Source organism: Anguilla rostrata, chromosome 7, assembly GCF_018555375.3.
Source record: "Anguilla rostrata isolate EN2019 chromosome 7, ASM1855537v3, whole genome shotgun sequence".
In the NCBI taxonomy this organism is placed as follows: Eukaryota; Metazoa; Chordata; class Actinopteri; order Anguilliformes; family Anguillidae; genus Anguilla; species Anguilla rostrata.
In genome coordinates this window covers 43866054-43886419 of record NC_057939.1, presented here as the reverse complement: position 1 = coordinate 43886419, position 20366 = coordinate 43866054, and the positions used below count along the sequence as shown (strand labels likewise).

The 20366-nt window shown below is 45.5% G+C and overlaps 1 protein-coding gene across 4 annotated transcripts in view; it reads left to right on the top strand.

The window, feature by feature from the left end:
* The window catches only part of LOC135259795 (carbohydrate sulfotransferase 11), a 28800-nt gene extending 18058 nt beyond the window's left edge, over nucleotides 1-10742 (top strand). For 3 of the 4 annotated variants that reach the window (XM_064344538.1, XM_064344537.1, XM_064344539.1), the window contains exon 3: nucleotides 8887-10742. In XM_064344538.1, the coding sequence (XP_064200608.1) occupies nucleotides 8887-9741 (855 nt within the window). In that variant the 3' untranslated portion in view covers nucleotides 9742-10742. The remainder of the gene's footprint in view (nucleotides 1-8886) is intronic. The other variant, XR_010331378.1, reaches the window with a different exon arrangement.
* The last annotated feature ends 9624 nt before the right edge of the window (nucleotides 10743-20366 follow it).

The window sequence follows — 20366 nt, the reverse complement described above, 5'->3', positions numbered from 1 at the left end:
AAATACCCAAGGTTTTAAGGCTGTTATTTTGGGAATTTTCTCTGTGTGGTGGGCGTCCGTGGTCGTTTTGTTCTGCCCCCCCCCCCTCTGAGGTTACTGTGGAGAGAGCCAGAGATTGGAATTCAGCTGCCTGTTTGTCTGTTTAATGTGACAAACATGGTCACTGCTGGCTGAAACCCTCCTGGATGAATTACGGACTCTCTGAAGCCTAAAACCTGCATTCCTCTGCCTGTGTTAAGCGGGTGTCGGGCGGATGTTAATATAGTCGGTTACTATCAGGTCTTCCAATGAAGATAATGATGATGAAGGACTTCCTTATAATAATAGGTTTTGTAATTGGAATCCATGCTTGGTTAGCCCACGCTAATGCGCTATCCAGAACATTAGCCGCACTTCTGTCAAGATAAGAGCATTTGCTAAATGACTACAGTGCAATTGAAATAAAGTTTGACTTTGTTCTATTGTACCAAGGAGTCAGATGTTGTGAGTAGTCTATCTGGGAGCGGAGTGAATGTGTATTCCTAGTCTGGCGCAGTGGTGTGTAATAGTTTCCGGAGTCGCTCGTTGGTCTGAAAGACGTGAGTCAGCGTGTTTTCCGCTTTAGAAGAGCTCCTTAAATTAAGATTTCCAGACAGGAACCACACCTGCTGGTTTCTGCTGATTTCCAATCCCGGTGAAATTTTACTGAGGTAATCAAACTGCTGTCCAGAGAATGTTGAAAAAGACGCACACAAGCTGAGATAGAAAGCTGCAATCTTATCTTTCTGATGAAAGATATGTTACCTTAAATGGACGAGTCACACAGTATGAGTCAGTTCTCGAGGACTGTCACGTCCCTGCTGAAAAGCCATCTTAAGATTTTCTTTAACTTTTGCTTAGGCAGGTGATTGAGAGAGTGTAGACTGTGTCTAATGAGACAAAGAGAGTGTCTCTTTGTAAGTCTGAGTGACTGACATTCTGTAGCATACTCTCAGGTGAATCCTCTAACAGAAAAATTTCTGATATTTATTTGCGTGCATGTGTGTGTGTGTGTGTGTGGATATGTGTTTGTGTGAGTGTGTGAATGTGCGTGCGTGAGTGTGTTTGTGCGTGTGTGTGTGTGTGTGTGTGGATATGTGTTTGTGTGAGTGTGTGAATGTGCGTGCGTGAGTGTGTTTGTGCGTGTGTGTGTGTGAATGTGTGTGTGTGTGTGAGTGTATATGTGTGTATGCGTGTGCCGGCGTGTGCGTATGTGAAGTTGAGTCAGCTCATATTGGCTGCTCTGTGTGTTTTAACACATCTACTGCGAGACGTCTCATGACTCTTCAGAGCATCAGCACGCCACCCTAACATAGTAACCTTTGACCTCTTGGTAAACTTGGCGAACACACAGAGAACGCAATGCTCGTCCCGCTTATTATGGGTGTGTGGGTGGGTACACATAGGAATGGGTCTGTCGTTAGTACTCTCATCGAGAGTCTGTGTCTGTTCAACCACCGTAATTCCTTTAAAGTTATATTATTTTCTGTAGTCCCTTGTGTCCTACAGTGGTTTTTTTTTTTTTTACTGTAATGCTTTATCAGTGAGTTGGTGCAGTATGCAGTTATTTAAGAGTGGGTATCTCCTCCAGTGGCTTAACAGAAATGCTAATAATAAAGCAGGAGAGACAGGTTTTTGCTGAGTGTTTTATCTCGGAAATGGCTCTTTATAACAGTTTGTAAAACCGTGTCATTCTGTGCAACATCTGTGGACCTTTTTATTGGAGCTCCAGGACTTGATAGTGTATATTTCTATTTTGATAGCACAATTGTGAAATAGGAATTTAATTAGGATTTAGTTTAGTTCAAACTATTATTGCTGCTTGTCTTTGTCCAGAATAGACTATTGCAATTTCAAAACAATCAGTCTTTTAACTAGACAAGTGGGTTTTCTGCAGTGTACCGCATTGCATGTTTGAGCACAGATTAAATCTGATGGTCCATTAAGATGTTTTACTTTTGAAAGGACTTTGTGTTTTTCACTTCTGTCACAGTGAATCTTAAAGGACTGGACTGAATGTCTGTGTCTTTCTCCGCATGATTTACATGCAACATAGATGGAATCTGTTCTCTACAAAGTTAGAGCAGATGTTTTCTGTCTGTTGTAGATCACAGAGCGAAGAAATGCATGATTTAGCAGCATTTTATGACTGTCGCTGATGCCATATTTCATGAATGATCTGGAACAATGCAGCCGGAAACATTCCTCTTGCTATAGCTTAGAAATAGAGCAGATTTATGGACTCCATTTTGAATGAATCTATTTCCCATTTTCACACATACTATATACTGAACACACACGCACATGCACACATGTACATGCCCACACTCCCACGCACGCACATGCACATACACACGCACACACACACACAAGCTCCTCTCTGTAATTGCACTCTGCCTGGGGTTAGTTCAAATGTTCCCCCCCATTCCCCATTAACCCCTTGAAGTGTGAGTAGCACACCATTAGCGTATTTTAGCTGTGGAAGTTCAGGTGCCTGTTTGGTTTCCGTGAAATAGGACCAAAGTGTGTTTTTGTGTGTGTACGAGCATTTGTATGGGCACGTGTGCGTGGGCGTGTGTGTGTGTGTGTGTGTGTGATGACTGTGACAGGCCCTGATGATTTCAGTCAAATTCCCCTTTAGTTTCTTTATTTGAGCGTTGGAGCAGAAGCCGCTCCTGTGTGGCTGCAGTGGAACTCTGTACAGAGGGGTCTGCAGAAGCTGCCGTCGCTCTCCTGCTCCTCGTTCTCTCACTCGTCCGGCGTGCATTAGCGGAACGAGCCGCTCTGTCACCGCGGTTCAGATCCCGCACGCTTCTTCAGCAGAGAGTTTGGAGGGTTCGGTCTGGAATGTGCCTCAGTGCAGCAGAGGTAGCCATTAAAACTGTGCACTGGAATATTGAGCTGCTGTTAAGTGGGCAGCGATTGGGCAGTTATTATTATTTTCGTCATTTTCTCATTTATAAACCACAATGAGCAGCTGGCAGCATCTGGAAAGGGCAGGTCTATTTGAAAAGGCCACACCCTGCCATGCGGAACCACAGAACTGGAGAGTCCTTCCCTCACACACACACACACACAAACAACTGAACTCAACCACCCCGGTCTGTCGGGCTGTCTGTTTGTCTGTCTGTCTGTCTGAGAGCGAAAAGTACACATTTGTCTCTCTCCCTCTCTCTTCTCTCTCTCGGTCTCTCCTTCCCTCTCCTCTCCTCTCTCTCTCTCTCTGTTTGTGGAAGCAGGCCTATACACTTAAATCACCATAAAGCAGTCTGCTAAATACAGGCTAAATACAGGCTCTGGTAAAACGGGATCTAAAAGCAGTGCATCACTGTGGTATTTATAACGGCACAGCACTCTCCATCTTACTCTGGACCACTCTCCAGCTTATTAACACTGTTACACTTTAACACAGTGCTCTTCCTGCAGCACTCTCACACTGTAACACAGTGTGTGTATGCGTGTAATTATTCTCAGTGAAGTGTGTAATTCAGACAATGGTATAAAAGAGGTATTCCTGGTGGCTCAGGGAAAGTATGAGCAAGTATGTCATTTACTCCCCCCCCCCCCCTTCCCTGATGTACAATGATAATGCCTTTCGGCTGATGGGACAGGGCGAACCAACGCAGTCATTATGTCTGTTTTTTTTAAAAGAACACACCTGGGCACGCACACACACACACACACACAAATGCACTTAGACATGTACTTAAACATACACACGTGTTTGCATGTGTGTGTGTGTGTATGTGCGTGTGTGTGTGTGTGTGTGTGGATAGGTTGCTGAATTGTCACTGCAAAGAGAAGAGCTTCTTTAGCTGGAAGCAGCAGGAGAAATTATTATTGCTTAATTGTGTAAATTGACCCACTCCCCCTCTCCTTTACAAGCAGAGCTTTTGCTCTATGAAACATTAATTTCGTTAGATGTGTGTTTGCGATTAGCATTCTGCCTGTTCCTCGCTTTCATCCCTAGAGGAAATCCTGTCACATCTGCAGCTCCACACTGTTTCTCTCTAAAGGAAGCTCAGGGAAGATTACCCCGTACACTATGACACACACACACCGTCTTATTCCAATGAGAAGCTATGACACATCCCTGAGAATCCTACTAGTGAGAGAGAGAGAGAGAGAGAGAGAGAAGGGGTGGTACAGTGTGAAATCTATACTGCAGATGTATATACTGTGCCAATGCCAGGGGGTGGGTGGGGGGAGTAGGAGGATAATAGGGAAGAGGAGAGAAATGGTTGGCTGGGAGACTTGCTGTCAAAGTCTAGCACAGATTTTAAACAGGAGGACCCGCCCTCAAACACATCCCTGTTTCCTGGGATACGCCCTCTGTTTCCTGTCAGAGATGAGCCCCTACCTGTGCAGAGTCCAACCGTCTTCGTTTACCCCTTCCCCACAACTTTGGTTCTGAGGCTGGGCCCTTGTGAACCTCCTTTATTCTTTTACTCCGCTCCTGTTGGCTTAACCCCTCATCCTCCCACCCCATGATCAGTGCATCCAGCCAATCGGAGGGCAATAGCAGCAACAAGTGGCCCGCCTTCTCTTTGGATCATCCTCATGTTCTTTTCATGGGTTTCTTCTCTGTTGCCATGGTGATCATGGCTGTATCACGCCCAGTTGCTAGCCCTTTGAACACCCCCCCACAACCCAGAAGCCAGTCAGCATGAAATGCGAATGTTTTTGCATGTATTAAAGAGCACAGCTTGTGGGTGAAGCTCACCGTGGGTGTGAGGTCATCTCTGTGACTCCTGTAGCTGGTCCTGTCTCTGTGTTCTGTCGGGGAGGGGGGGCGTCTACAGCCCTTTTTGAATGAACTTCAGTGACCATAGCAACAACAGTGATGATGATGATAATAATAGACTAAACTCAAGATAAGATGCTGCAGAGACTAACTTTGATAAATGCTGCATACAAGCTAATGATAGGAAACAAAAAGAGACTGGCAAGAAATGCAGAAACAGGAAGTGAAGTGATGTGATGCTACATACATCCAGGCAAATATTTACTCAAAGGACACGCTGAAGTGTTGAGCTTTCAGATGCGTTTCGACGGTTTAAGTAGTGGAAGGAGAAAAGCCAGCTATTAGAAGCATTAGGAGAAGAGAAATTTGAGTGATCACAGTTGCTCTGCCACCGGTGTGGGGTGGGGCAAAGGCCAGAACTCCACCAAACCCCCAATAACCCTCTCCAAGTCCAGCTGCTGGTGATTACTGCCCCCTGCCCCTGCTTTCAGTCTCCATTCAGCTAGTGGGAAAATAGTCTGAATTCTCTACGACTCTGGAAATATAATGTACAGCAGCTGTTTGTAATTATTGACTCATGTTGATCAGTGAGAAAAATCACAGGCATGCTCATTTGGCTTGTCAAAACTCATATTTCACAACCAAAGCTCCTTCGCAATTAGTGATTCCTGGTGCATGGCCCTGAGCCCTAGACCAACGCAGCTCAGGAGAGCTCACGTCTCCTGGTGAGCCTTTCTAATTTAGCCCCAGGCTGGGAGAGAGGCCTGCTGTGCTGCCAGAGGTGGGCTGCTGTGATCTTGTATGGGGAGACCGTAATGTAAGCATGGGGCTTGTATGGGGATGGGGTTTTTGGGGGGCATTTCTCATAAACAAAATGGGGATTTTCCCATGAAAAATAACATATAAGCTTTGTTTTCTAGAGCTGGTTGCGGATCAGCAGTTCCCAAATTGTGCTTCTTGAGAGGAGTTGAGGAAGCTCACAACATTGATATATTTATACTATTCACTACTTAAGTCATTCACTTTTACGCTAATATTCACACCAGTCTCATGAAAGAATGCACTAGTCAAATGCATATCACTTGTAAATGTGTATGTGCACTTTTGGCATGTTAAAAACAGTCCACATGTAAATGTACATGAGGAAGTTGAAGTTTGCTTTCCACACACATTGGATAAACTTCACTCCTGCTCCTAAGCAATGAGGTCCTTATTACTGTGCCAAAAGCTATAATATTAACTCTGAGAACAGCCCTGGGAAAACCGGGAGGACAAAGAACGCCGCAAGACGGCTTTCGTTTAATAATTCAGTGGATTTGCCTTCTTTTGAATTTCAAATAAGCACAACAAACCGCTGGCCTTTAGCTGTAGGATGAGTGTCTGCGGCGAGATCAGCAGGTCGTTCCCACTGAGGGCTCCGCGGGGAGAAGTGGGCGGGGTTTGTTAGCGGGGCGCTGTGAGGCGGTAAACCCACTGCTGTTTTAGGATTAGGTCCCCTGCTGTGTCCTGGGGGCGGGATTTATCTGGGACCCTGGTATCGCTCTCTTTTTGTTGACTTTTTTCAGGGGAGAAGAGAAGCAAGCCAGAGTGGTGACCGTGTTGTTTTTTTAGGTGGTCGGGGGGCGGTGGGGGGCGGAGTATTTAGCGTACTCATATTTTTACATTTCTCTTCTTTCCTGAGGTCCTCCACCACCTCCACCTGGCCCATAATGTTGCCAGATGCCTGGGAATACATCCTTACAAAATATTCCTCAAACCCACCCCCCATTCAACTGACTCCGACATAAACTTCCAAGACTGACCCCCTCCCCCCCTTTCCCCTCTATCTCCTTTTAAATTTACCCATACAGTTTTACTCTGAATAGACAAAAGTCCTTATATTTGGGGGTTATTTTCCTATCTGGCAACCCTGCTGACTTCCTTCTGTCCTTCAGGCGTTTGGGGGGGGGGGGTAACCATTGCCTGGGACAGTGTCAGATGCTCCATTATGCATTATGCAGCTGAAATGAGACACCGTGGCGCTCACCTTTCAGGCCACCTGACTGACGGTGAGGTCATGGCGTGGGAGAGCTGCGATTGGCGCGTTACTTGCGCTGTAAGCAACGGGGAGTTGGGCACCAGAGCGCCTCTGTCCTGAAAACCAGACACACAGCGCCGCGTTGTAGCCTGCGGCCAGCTCGTCAACATTTAAAGATGTTTTCTCGCACAAAGCAGAATCTCATACTCCGGTCTTGGAGGACCGCAGCGTCTGCAGTTTTTTTTGGTGAGTTTCAGCACTTAAAGTTTCTAATTTAAGCCCGTTATTGACTGGAGTCCACACAGCTTTTTTTTTTCCAAGAACTAAATTGGCTGTTTGATTGCAAGGAAACCAGAAAAACTGCAGACGCTTCAGGCCCAAAGACTGTAGTTAAACCTGCAGAGAACTGCAGCCCTCCAGGACTGGAGTTGAGCCTGCAGGCATTGTGGCTCTCCAGAACTGGAGTTAAACCTGCAGACACTGTGGTCCTGCAGGACTGGAGTTAAACCTGCAGCCACTGTGGCCCTCCAGGACTAGAGTTAAACCTGCAGACACTAAGGACTAGAGTTTGGATCAGTTTTTCTCTCAGTTGAACAGAGCAGCTGCTTCTGCAGGGACAGTCGGTTCTGTTTTGGGCCTGGTTTAACTGTGGATCAGAACCCAGGAACCCAGCACCATTTAGGAGACCTGGAGAATTTTGTTAGCCACCCTACAAGGCTGCCGGCACCAGCACGGTTTGGGTTCGATCCTAAACCGTTGGTCTAATACTGGGAGTGCTTTCTCTCAGGCCTGAGAGGTACACACAGTTTCTAAAAGAGAAACAGGCAGGAGTTTCCAGAAAGAGGGCAGACTGTGTTTGCTGTCTGTGTCTGTGTCACACAGAAAATAAACAGAAGTTGCAGAGTCACAGTGGAATCTCTGAAAGCGGGTTCTGCACTGTGGGGTTAGATGGAATTGGAAACCCACAGGCTAGTCTTGGCTAGTCGTGGCATCAACAACAAGCAGGTCAACAGCACCAGCCAATAGGGACAAAGGAGTCTGTTTCAGTCTCCTTTGGTGCTGAGTGAGATGAAGCCTGAGTATGCACACATCATAGTCCTGTCAGTCAGCCAGTATAAGGTGTGATGGTCGTACAGTGTTATGGGATAAAATCTGTTAAAGTGTGCAGTTACAAGGGTACAATGGTATGCTGTTATGGTATGTTGTTACGAGGATATGGTGTTATAGTGTTGCAGTATATTTTATGAGGATATGATGGTATGGTGTATATGGGGTTTGCGATGAATTGTTTTTAAAATCCTAACTCTAAATCAAATCCTGGACTTCTAGTGCTCCAGTGTTCCTCTGTCCTGCAGATTTAGGACAACGGGATGAAAGAAGAAGACTCTGACCAACGAGAATTTTTGTCCTGCGTCTTAATTATAGCATTTCGCAGTTTTGGTTTCTTTGAGTCTCAAGTGGTATGGCATAAGTCTGCAGTGTTTAACGTGATTCAGGAGAAACGGTGGTGATGAGGAGGAGGAGGAAGAGCAGACTGGATGTAGCTCCCCCCCCGGCTCTCCTCCCCCAGAGACTGCCGGTAGCAGTCATCTCCACCACAGGCTAAATGGAGCTCTGCACATTTGGGCCAGATTCAGAAATGTGGAACAGGCGTCTTATGTTCAGTCTGTTTGTCATTTTTGATCATTTTTATTGCTTTGGAAAAATTCAAATAGGTTCTGACTATAAATCAATCCAAATGGCTGTTTTATGGGCCTGCGGGGGAACATCGTTTTTACTGACTAATTAATTGAGTTTTTCCGCCGGCTTTTGCTTATTATTGATTCAGATGTCTTTTCATTATTTTGTCAGACTGTAATGTCGTGCTGATTTGAGGTCTGTAGCAGGGGGCTGATGGTGGAACAAGCTGATGTGTTTTTTTTTCTGTCCTCTCTCTCTCTCCTCCTTTCCCCATCTTTCATCCCTCTCCTCTTTCTCTCTTCTGTCTTTCTCCCCATCTCTCGTGATCTCTCCTCTTCCCTTCTGTCTTTTCTCTGCTCTGCTTTCTCTTGCCCCCTTTCTTTCTCCTCTCTCTCCCACCCTGTATCTCTGTCTCTCTCGCTCTCAGTCGGAATATTCGGGAGCGGCGTTCCTGCACCAGGCCCGGCGGGATCAGGTTGCAGAGACGTGTCGGACGCACGGCGCCTCCAGCAGGAAGCGTCGGGTACTGACCCCCGCTGACCTCAGGCACCTGGTGGTGGATGAGGAACACGAGCTGATCTACTGCTACGTGCCCAAAGTGGCCTGCACCAACTGGAAGCGGGTCATGATGGTCATGACGGGGCGGGGCAAGTACACTAACCCCATGGAGATCCCGTCCAATCAGGCGCACGTCCCCTCCAACCTCAAGACGCTCAACCAGTACAGCATCCCCGAGATCAACCACCGGCTCAAGAGCTTCCTCAAGTTCCTGTTCGTGCGCGAGCCCTTCGAGAGGCTGGTCTCGGCCTACCGCAACAAGTTCACCCTCAAGTACAACACCTCCTTCCACAAGCGCTTCGGCACCAAGATCGTGCGCCGCTACCGCAAGAACGCCACGCTGGAGGCCCTGCAGTCCGGGGCGGACGTCCGCTTCCCCGAGTTCGCCGAGTACCTGGTGGACCCGGCCACCCTGAAGGAGGGCCCCCTGAACGAGCACTGGGAGACGGTGCACTCGCTCTGCCACCCCTGCCACATCCGCTACGACCTGGTGGGCAAGTACGAGACCCTGGAGGAGGACTCCAACTACGTCCTGCGGCTGGCGGGCGTGGGCGACCGCCTGCGCTTCCCCACCTACGCCAAGTCCACCCGCACCACCGACCAGATGGCGGCCCAGTTCTTCCAGAACATCAGCGGACGCCAGCGAGCTCAGCTCTACCAGCTGTACAAGCTGGACTTCCTGATGTTCAACTACTCTGTGCCCAGCTACCTGAACGTTCAGTGACGCGCCCCGTTCAACAGCAAAAACCAATCAGCGGGTACTGACTGTGCCATTCAGGCTGGGGGTTTTCATTTAGAAACTAGAACTGAACTCAGATCGATGGGAAGGCCTGGATGTGCTGATTGGCTTTTGGGAAGGTGTGGACTTGCTGATTGGCTTTTGGGAAGGTGTGGACTTGCTGATTGGCTTTTGGACGGCGTGGACATGGTCATTGGCTGTTGGGAAGGCGTGGATGTGCTGATTGGCTGTTGGGATTGCACTGACAAGCTGATTGGCTGTTTTCGGATGGGGGAGAGATTGAAGGACTCACTGCTTGCTGTGTTGTGGTGAGAGGGGACAGGAGTGGCCGCTGAGTTTTTATTTTATGTTTTGGGGGGATTTAAGGAGTGAGTCCTTCCTGCCTGGATGCAGGGCGTCTCAGGTGGGACTGTGGGTAGTCTCAGCTTTAGTTTAGAAGGTCGTTTGGGTCGGCCCTGAGGGGTGGTGTGGTTAATGAATACCTTCTCTCCAGAAACTTCTAAAGGCCTTAAGGGAAAGTATGATAAGCAGACAGGTTAATAGCGGGATACGTCTATGAAAGGCCATCGGTACAGTAACCTGTCACCAAGCTGACTGAACTGTCAATCTCCTCTGTGACTCCGCCCTCAGCACAGGTACGCACAAGCCCCCATCAACTCTTGAGTTGTGGGATGGACACAGAGGGGCATGACCTTGGGAGACTCATCCCGCTGATGAGACTCCTCCCACAGGTCCAGGGTCACCTTCAGTGTTAAAGGGACAGCGTCTCAGTGTGAAGAATGAACGACCCAAAGCATCACCTTGTTGAGTGACCCGGAACTAGTACCCCTGCTTTTCACGATGGAACGATGATGAAATGTTTTTTTAATTGTAAATTAAGAAATGTTCTTGCTTTTTTTTTGTTTTGTCCGTTTCTTGTTATTTTATTATTATTATTCATGATGAAACATTGCTGCGAGCAGCAAAATAAATGATTATTTAAATTACTTAGGAATAAGAGATGGTTTCATTTGCATGCTTTTGTGCTCCTTGCGTTACCGGAACGTTCCCTCTGGGTTGTGGGATCGCTCGTGTTCACCTGCCCTGGGGGCTGAGGAAAATGCAGAGCTCACCACTGTGTGATATGGTGAGAAAAAAGGTGCTCCACTTTTGAAACCATTTTTGGAGTTTCATCTCTCTGTTTCTTAGTAGCCACCTGCATCACACCTTACACCACAGCCAGATCTATGGTCCCACCACCACGCAGTATGTTCCTGCATGTGACTCATGTTGCAAGTTTTGCTTGCCCATATACATTTTTTTTTACCAGTACTACCGTATGGCACTGCTGGCACCTGTACCTCGGTCCACAGATAAACTCCCGCATAGAAAAACTCACCTCCAGCTGCAAACACACTGTTCTCAATAAACAAAACATTTGTGTCAGTCTTACACATGACACAAAATGGTGTGACATTGTTTCCTGGTGTGCACAAAATGGTCATCCTATCCCCTCCCCAGGATCATCACGAGCCAACCACACCTTAGTGGCCACAGCCCCATGCAGTATCCTCCACTGCAGATCCCTAGTCCTCTTAGGGATTGGAGCCTTATATAGCACCTTCCACCTGTGTCATGCCATCGTTTGGTCACCCAGTTCATCCTGCCTCTGATGCTCACTGTTATCATCGAGAGCCCTCTTGTGCTTGAAGCTTGGCCCACACCACATACAGGTCTTTCCCTAAACCTGGAGAAGTGAAGGAGTGATGCACTGTGGGATCAAGCTTGTAAATCCAGTGGGTGTTTCTGACTCATCCTGTAGACGGGGTGACAGACAGAGAGACAGGCAGGAAGTGGGTGTCTTAAAGACGTGTCGTGTCTCCCACTGCAAAAAGTTAGGAGAGTGTGTGTGTGTGTGTGTGTGTGTGTGAGAGAGAGAGAGAGAGAGAAGGGGGGGCGGAGGCACAGGCTGTCCTCATTCCCACAGGTCCCTTGGGAAGATGCCCTCAGTCCCTTTTCTTACTGTAGTTTTTTTGTGTTTCTCTCCCTCTTCTAGGAGAGTGACATTTCATTTGGGAACATTTTTTCTTTACAGCTCCTCCTGAAAGGTAATAGTTTATGAAATAAAGAGAGCTTAGAAAATGATGAACCTTCTCATATATTTTTACAGAGCTTCAAAAATGTAATCAGGGTTCTGTGCCTGGTGTGACTGCAATCTGTACTCATTACATTCTAAAAACGAACTTACATTTCTGACAGTATTATCAGGCGACATTGTCAAATAGCGCTCATGTTCTAATGGGATTATCAGATCACTGTCACATTCCAACAGCATAATCAGCCAAATCCCATGTTCATAAGAATTATCAGCTAACTAATATTCTAATCACATTATCGGTTAACTGTAGCATTCTAATAGCATTATCAGTTAACTGTAATATTGTAATGACATTATCAGTTAACTGACATTCTGATTTCATTATCAGTTAACTCTAACATTGTAATATAATAATCGGCTGACTGTAATATTCTAGTTGTTTTATTAGCTTACTCTAACCTTCTGATGGCATTATCACAAATTTTCTAGCAGATGTCCTTGTTAGCAGAAGGCTTGATGTGTCTGTGTGGGTGTGTGACCTGCTCTGTTCACACACACACACACACACATGCACAGGACATGTGGATGTACTGTGGACTCACTGGCTCATGATACTCTGATACTAGTAACGTTTTGTTTTGGGTTTACATTGAAAAAACAACAACCAAAATTAATCCAAATGTGAGTTGGGTGAACAAAAAAAACTCTCGGCTGAAATATTTACAGAGATTTGAGCATATGGAGAACTTATGGTCAGTATCTTCACAATGTATTCTCTGTTTGTTTTTACTGCTGAAAAATTGATTCCACAGCACAGGTCTGTAGCAGATTCAACCTCACTTAGAGCATAGATGGGCCAGAATAACAGCATGACCCCTATAGCACTTTCAGTAACACTACAATGAGGTTTCATGAATTATCATTATTAACTAATTTAGTTGTTAGCATGAACTAATGATGCACAAATACATTAATTAAGCATAGAATTTAGTAGTTAACAAATACATTAACTAATGCATTAGTTACATGATTATTTATACTTTAGCAAATAATAGGATTAATTTATAATTAGTTTACCATTAACAAATACGTGAAATGTTTTTTTAAATCCCAATATGAAGTGACATTAACTAATGTAACTGTTAACATTAATTAATGCTGTACAACTACATTAACAAAGCTGTACAGATTAACTTTTCTGTAGTTATGAGTTACCAACTACTTCTGATCCCTCCAAAGTTCCAAAATCCTCCTTTTCTTCACTGACTGAAGTGAAGGCTCTTTGGGTCCGGTATACTTTAATATGTTACCCAACAGGGAGACAAAGTGGAAGTTTCATAACACTTCTAGATGCCTTGTTCATATTGGATATCTTGTATAGTTCATAGTGAATAAATGAAAGGGTCACTTATTCATGTTAGAGATTAAAAGATTGTTCAGTTCAACCAATGATGCTAGCAGTTTTGATACTCTTGTGGTAATATGTTCTTGACATGATTGTTTAAATGTTCAAAGTACATATACACCTTTGCCCCTTAATTAACTCAATGTGTGCACAATGAAAACGATTCAATGTGTTGATGTTATCTGTTTTGTGAGCACAGATGTTGTCTTTTTAATCTTAAAATCTAAAATATGCAGGAAATTCACTGTGTGGATGTGCTGCATAGTTCTCACAAGCACTAGGTTCCTCCTGTACTGTTATAATTACCCATGATCCCACAGGCTACAAATCCATCAAAATCTGCCTTTGTCTGGAGGTTGTCTTTATATGAGGGATACTGCAAAGTTTAGTGTCGGTGCTACTGTTCTCCCTGCTTATTGGTGTTCCAATAGAGGCTGCACTGCTAGTGTTGTCATGGTATTAGATAATATAGAGCTAAAAAAAAAACACCTACAAAAGCTGAGATTACAGTGCACACAGACACAGTACTAGTACGCACAGGATGTCTTGCACTAAGGAGCACATTTGTCAAATGTGATCCGTCAGTTGTAGAGCCAGTTCCTTTTTGAAGATTTTGCAGGGGTATCTTTTCTGGAAGAAAAACCAACCTAAACAACCAATGAAAAAGACTAACTCGAGTCGCCATTACGGCTCACTGTGGCATACACACACACACATTGCTCTGTGGATACACCCGGCAACTACCTGTCTATGACACAGAGTGTAGTCCCGCCTCCAAAATGAGCCTTTTGATGAAGTGGTATTGTAAGCCAGCTTTCAGGTTTGAGTGGATATAGCTCTACAACAATAGGTGCCAGGAATCTGTCTACCAAATTGGGGTGAATTCAGGGCTGCTGTGACCATAGCAACAGAAGCAGCATAACTTTCTTTGGCAGTGATATCAGCCTCCGCATATGGAGTACAAAGGCCATTGGATGTGACAGCCGAGTCATATTTGGAGGCAGGTGCAGCAATTTAGAGAGCCGATATTATCGCAAACTGACAGGTTTGTTTGGGAAAGCATGCTGCGTTCCACTTATTGAAGTGTTTCATTTTTCAGAGGTAATGACAGTGTGGAAATTGATTTTGTCTGCGGAGCACTGCTGATTCTGACCTTGGTGGGAGGCCGCAATACAGACTGGCTATGATTATAGCATTGAAGCTACAGACGCAGCACTGACTATGTGTCACGCTCCACCCCCCAACCCCCTCACCTGCCGCTTACCACATCAGCCCCACTTCTGCAACCATTTTATTGGTTCCCCAATATTAGCAGTTAAATCCTTAAGGGGTAAAATCGCACATAGGCGATTGCTGATGCAACAATCACTTCTAGTAATTCGAAAGCAATGGAGTTCTAGAACACAGACTTTAAATTTTGAAAAAAAAATTCCAAAAACCACCATTCTCTTTAAAGGGTTGAATTCCTCAATTTTACAGAGGTATTATCTTCCACAACACAATTCAGCAACATTTGCTCTGGCAGCATTCTGGGCTGCAAGTAAACTGAGAGACAAATACCCGAGGAAAAGAACCTCTAATGGGGTCAGATAAACACATGTATTAATCAGCACATTTATACGCAATTCCCGTAATTTAAAAAAGGAGGACCTCCAGACAGACAGATATTGAGTAGATTTAATAGAAAGACAGTAATAAACACACAAAGTGAAGCTGAATGATAATATCATGGAGTGTCAGCCTGGGAAAGAGTGGAAATAATAAATGTTCTTTACTGATATTGCCAGTCTGTGGAGATGCTGGGAGAATAATGATGTACTTTTTAAAAGGAAATTGGCTGTTCCACAGAGAATAACTCAACCCATTTTAGTGCAGAGAAGTAATATGAGTGTTTATTGCTTTCATAAGCAGTTTACTGTTGAGTTTTTGAGGTTTAAATAACATTAAAGGCAACAGGAACCTCAGAGATGGACTCCCTTCAGAGGTGTATTAGTTTTGCAAGGAAGGTTCAAGTGTTACTAAGAGTATGTAGGAAATCCATGGACCACTTGTGCTTACAGTATGTGCTCTCTCCTTTACATATTTCATATCAGTCATGTCTTACAGCAATCACCTCCTAAGCCAATCATATCTCACAGCAATCACCTCCTAAGCCAATCATATCTCACAGCAATCACCTCCTAAACCAATCATATCTCACAGCAATCTCCTCCTAAGCCAATCATATCTCATAGCAGTCACCTCCTAAACCAATTATATCTCACAACAATCACCTCCTAAACCAATCACATCTCGCAGCAATAACCTCCTAAACCGATCTATACCAATCATATCTCATGACAGTTACCTCCAGAGACAGGAAAACCACAGCTGTCAACATACATTTAAGCAGTCATCTATACAGGTTTTTTTTGAAGTGGCTTTGTAACCTAGAGGGAGGGAGGGAGAACAGTAGAGCATCTGGGGGCCATTTTCCTGCTGAACTGTTACAGTAAATAATCTGTCCTGTCAAATGAATCATAGTAAGTATTGCAAATGCTGTTTGTCTTGATTAAACTGTCATCGTCTTGGTATTTATTTTTCCTGTTGTCTCTACCAGGCTCTGACATGCACCTGGATTTATTAGAATTACAGGATTCATTTGTTTTAATGAGCGGCTTATTCGGGCTTGTTAATACATTCCAGTCTGATAGCGGCCCCGGTCAGGGGTGTCTGCCTGTGTGAAATATCTAATGAGGAAGCAGGATGCTGCTGAATGCTGATTTCCTTTCTCTTTGGTAGCAGCGCAGATGCTGTAGACTTACTAGATATGCAGCTCCTGCATTCCTTCCATGCAACCTGCTTCGACAGCAGGTTCTGGTCGGCAACAGGAGATTCTGGTGCTGTAGTCCTGTACTGAACATCCACTGTCATAGTGTTGTACTTTGCCATGCCCCTTAATGAATATTAAAAAGACACATCAAGTTTAAATGTTTTGGTTTCAGCAGCGGAACTTACAACATACTAATCCCCCCATGTGGCCAGGGGTTTGATTCCCCACCATGGTGCTTTCTGTACTGTGATCTGTTCTCTGTCTCAGCTTTCCCCTCCATGAATAAAGCACAATTAAAAATGCAAAAGGAGGGCAGTCTGTCTGCTCTCCTTTTTAAAAAAGGGCTGAGTATCTGATCATCATAGAGAATCTTTGATATTGGTGCAGACTCACCGGACCACCTCAGAGATGGCCTGGACCAGGACGGGATCGGGGAAGGATTGTACTTTGTGTTTGTACAGCACTTTCCATAGGTTTTGGGGGGGGGGGGGGTTCTAATAATATGCACAATTAGGAGGGTACAGCTCCCTCTGGGAGATTTAGTACTTGGACATATGTTGTGTTAGAATGTTCGCCACACATCAGTTATGGTGTGACAGTGAGACAGATTGAGCATTCAGGTCTGTGCATATGTTTGGGGGAGGGGGGGGCGGGGGGGGGGGGTCATGTACGTGTGTGTGCATGCATGTAAGTGTGTGTGTGTATATATGTGTGTGTATGAAGAAAGCGCTCACACTCTTGTAGACTACTCTCCTCACTCAATCCTTATACTTCTTATACACCCATACACTCTCACACACACATACCCACACACATACACACTTCATCTCTCTCACACACACACACTCATACACACCCTCTCTCACATGCACACACTCACCAGCGCCAGTCACATGTCTAGAGAAACAGCGGCCCCGCCCATCAGACCTCAGGCTCCTTCCACTCCGGTCCCGCTCCTGGCGTAACTACACACGGCTTTAATCATGTACGACGCGGAGGAAACTGCGAGCACGCAGCGTTTGATGTCTGCAGCTGCCTTCGCGAGCCTGTAGCCACGTTTATAACCGGCCTTCTAATTAAGACACTGCGGCTCGTGGAAAAAGGCCTTCAGCGGAAAAATTCCCGATATCAAAAAAGCTAAATTTGTATGTGTATAAATACGTATGAATATAAATACGCCTGCTCCTTTTGACCGGTTTGTTCAGCGCAGATATGTGAATTAAACAGGTATCAAAAGAACAGAGACAATGAAAATCACCCTGTCTCTATGCATTGACAAACCCTAACTCAGAGAGAACAGATCCGTACATCCAGAGGACCAGCTATAGTCCCTGCAAGTACAAAAACAGTTAATATAGTAATCAAAGGGAACAGTTATCTAATGGATGGGCTTAACAAACATTTAATAAAAGATGATTAAATTTGGCTTATTGCACGTGTGTCCTGTACAGCAATATAGGCCAGTAGTCGTATTCTTCAGGTATCTGTTACCGTGGTAATCCTACGGGGTTACTTATGGGCATCTCGCAGCTGCTGTGGACTCGAGCCAAGACCAGAAAGGAGGGTTTATCAAAAGTACGGTCCGTCTGCATTGGAATTCAGCGCGATCCACTCTCCGCTAAACGTCCTTTTGCGGGAACATTTAAGATTCCGCGCATTAATCAGAGAGATGTCTCCGGGGCGTTATTTGGACAGGTGAAGCGTGTTCGCCGTGATGTCTGAGGTGGTCAGTGTTCAGGTCAAAGGAAGAACTGCATTTCTTCTCCATTAAAACTCTAAATGATGGGATCCTGACGCTTAAATACTGTAAAAACAGCCCGTGTTTACACATGGGACGGCATGCATGTGAGTCTGCTCCGCTACGCAATGGCATGTCTTCTGCCCCTCATCCTCTGTTAAACTTCTGGAGTCCTCTGTGACATTCAGCTGTTTGTACAAACATTTAAGATTTAAGAGCGACACAACCCGGAGGATTTTCACCCTTTCTCACATTTTTCGAGCGCACAGTAAGCCCACATGGCTAGTTTATCATGCAATGTCTAGGCCTGTCCACTAACACACACACACACAAGCGCACACTCAAAGAGTAATGCCCTTTCTGCTCGACTGCTTTCCATTTTAGTATTTCTGTTTGGAGCACCAGGAGGTTTACATTTTAACTCGCAGTTACAGAATACTTTCATCATTCTTTTAATCTTTACTTCAAGCGGCAGTTATGAGCCAACATTTTTTTGGTTAGCCTCAGAGTAGAGGCAGGTAAGGACTGAACTGGAGCGAGAGAGAGATTTCACACACCATGTACCAGGGTGCTGTTTTCTGGGGGTGGGGGGTGGGGGGGGGGGGTGGAGTGTTACACTGGATGTCAGAGCCATAATGACCTCATCAATTTCTTTAGTGGCTGGGCTGGCTCAGGGCCGATTCATTCCCCGTTTGTAATGGAAGGCTACAGTACAGAGACCGATGAGCACCGCAGCGCTGCCCCAGCGTTCAAAGCAAAAAACGAGCTGGAGGAGTTCTGCTACTGAACTCAGCAGCCCCACCGCATGGTTAAAAGCGGTAATGCATCCGGGTGCTTCGCAGAATGGTCACCATGAAGTGGGTTTTCGCTTTCTCTCTCTTTCTCTTTCTCTCTCTGTCTTTTTCTCACTCTCTCTCTGTAAGGGTATGAGAAGTCTGGTCAGGTTCATAGTTCTGTAAGCTTATGAGCAGCCTGGTCAGACTCATACAACCGTAAGGTTATGCGCAGCCTAGCTCGGCTCCTATTACTGTAAGGTTTTGAGCAGCCTAGTGAGGCTCATACAATTGTAAGGTTATGAGTAGCCTGGTCCGGCTCCTATTTCCACTGTAAGGTTATGAGCAGCCTGGCCGGGCTCATAGTACTGTTAGGCTGTGAGCAGCCCGGTCAGACTCATAGTACTCTAATGTTCTGAGTAGCCTGGCCAGGCTCACAGTACAGTCGATGAGGAGCAATGGACTGAAGTGGAGCTGGTTCCTGGTTCCCAGTACCACCTGAGATGAGACCAGCTGTGCTTAGAATGGCTGGATGAAGAGATTGATCTGTGAGCTAATGATCCAAATGAAAAAGACTTATGAACATTACATTTGGGTTAAAGACTTTTTATGATGCCATTTTGATGTTTGTAATATTCCTCAGGTTCTGCTACTGCCCTCATGTCTCTCTAAGGTCTGAGCATGCTCACAGTGAGGGACAGGTTCTGATGGTGAAAGTAATTAATATTAGTGTGTGTTTGCAGGCGTGTGTGTGTGCGTATACATGCATGTATGCGTGCCTATGAGTGTGTGTGTGTGTGTGTGTGCATGTGCGCGCATGCCCTGGCATTTTTGTGTGTGTGTACGTGTGTGTGTTCTTGTAGGTGTGTTTGTGGTGTTATGTGTGTGGGTGTGTATCTGTGTGTGTATGTGTGCATGTGTGTGGGTATGTATCTGTGTTTGTGTGTATGTGTGTGTGTGAATGTGAATGTGTGGGAGATCGACAGGCTCTGAGGGCTCCAGCTGTTTTTTCCTCCCTTCTTAATGCCGCTTTCAGTTGGTCTTAAGCAAGAATGCTTGCCGCAGTTACCAAGTTCCACCTTCCAGAGGAAATGGCAGTGTTTATACGACAGGCCCAAACTGCCCGACACCACTTCCCAAAACTCACACACACACACACACATATACACACACGCACACATGCACATATACACACACACATACTCACACACACACAGATGCACGCACACACACACCACACACTGCACATCACACACACATACCACACACACACACACCACAACACACACATACAGCACACACACAACACGCACATACCACACACAGCACACCGCACAATACACATCCACACACACATACACACGCACACGCACACCTACACACACACATAGACACTCATACACACACACACACGTACACACACATACGCACACAAACACACACACACACATACATACAAACACAGGCACATACACACAGCCACACACATGCACATAGGCACACACATGCACATACACCTACATGCATACACACAAACACACGCGCACATACATACACACATGCGTACAAGCACACACACACACAAACCCCATTTCCTGTCAGGAGTAAATATAGATGGCCTGTCTAGTGACGAAATTCAGAAGACAGAAACTGTGGAAAAACACACTGCTGTGCTTCTCCCAGATCCACCTGTTACCACAGGGCTAGACTCTAACCGCAGAGGGCGTACGAGCAAAGAAGCATCTCTTTATTCATTCTTTATTTTTAATTAGTGGACTGCCTCATCCAGGAGAGAATTACACAGC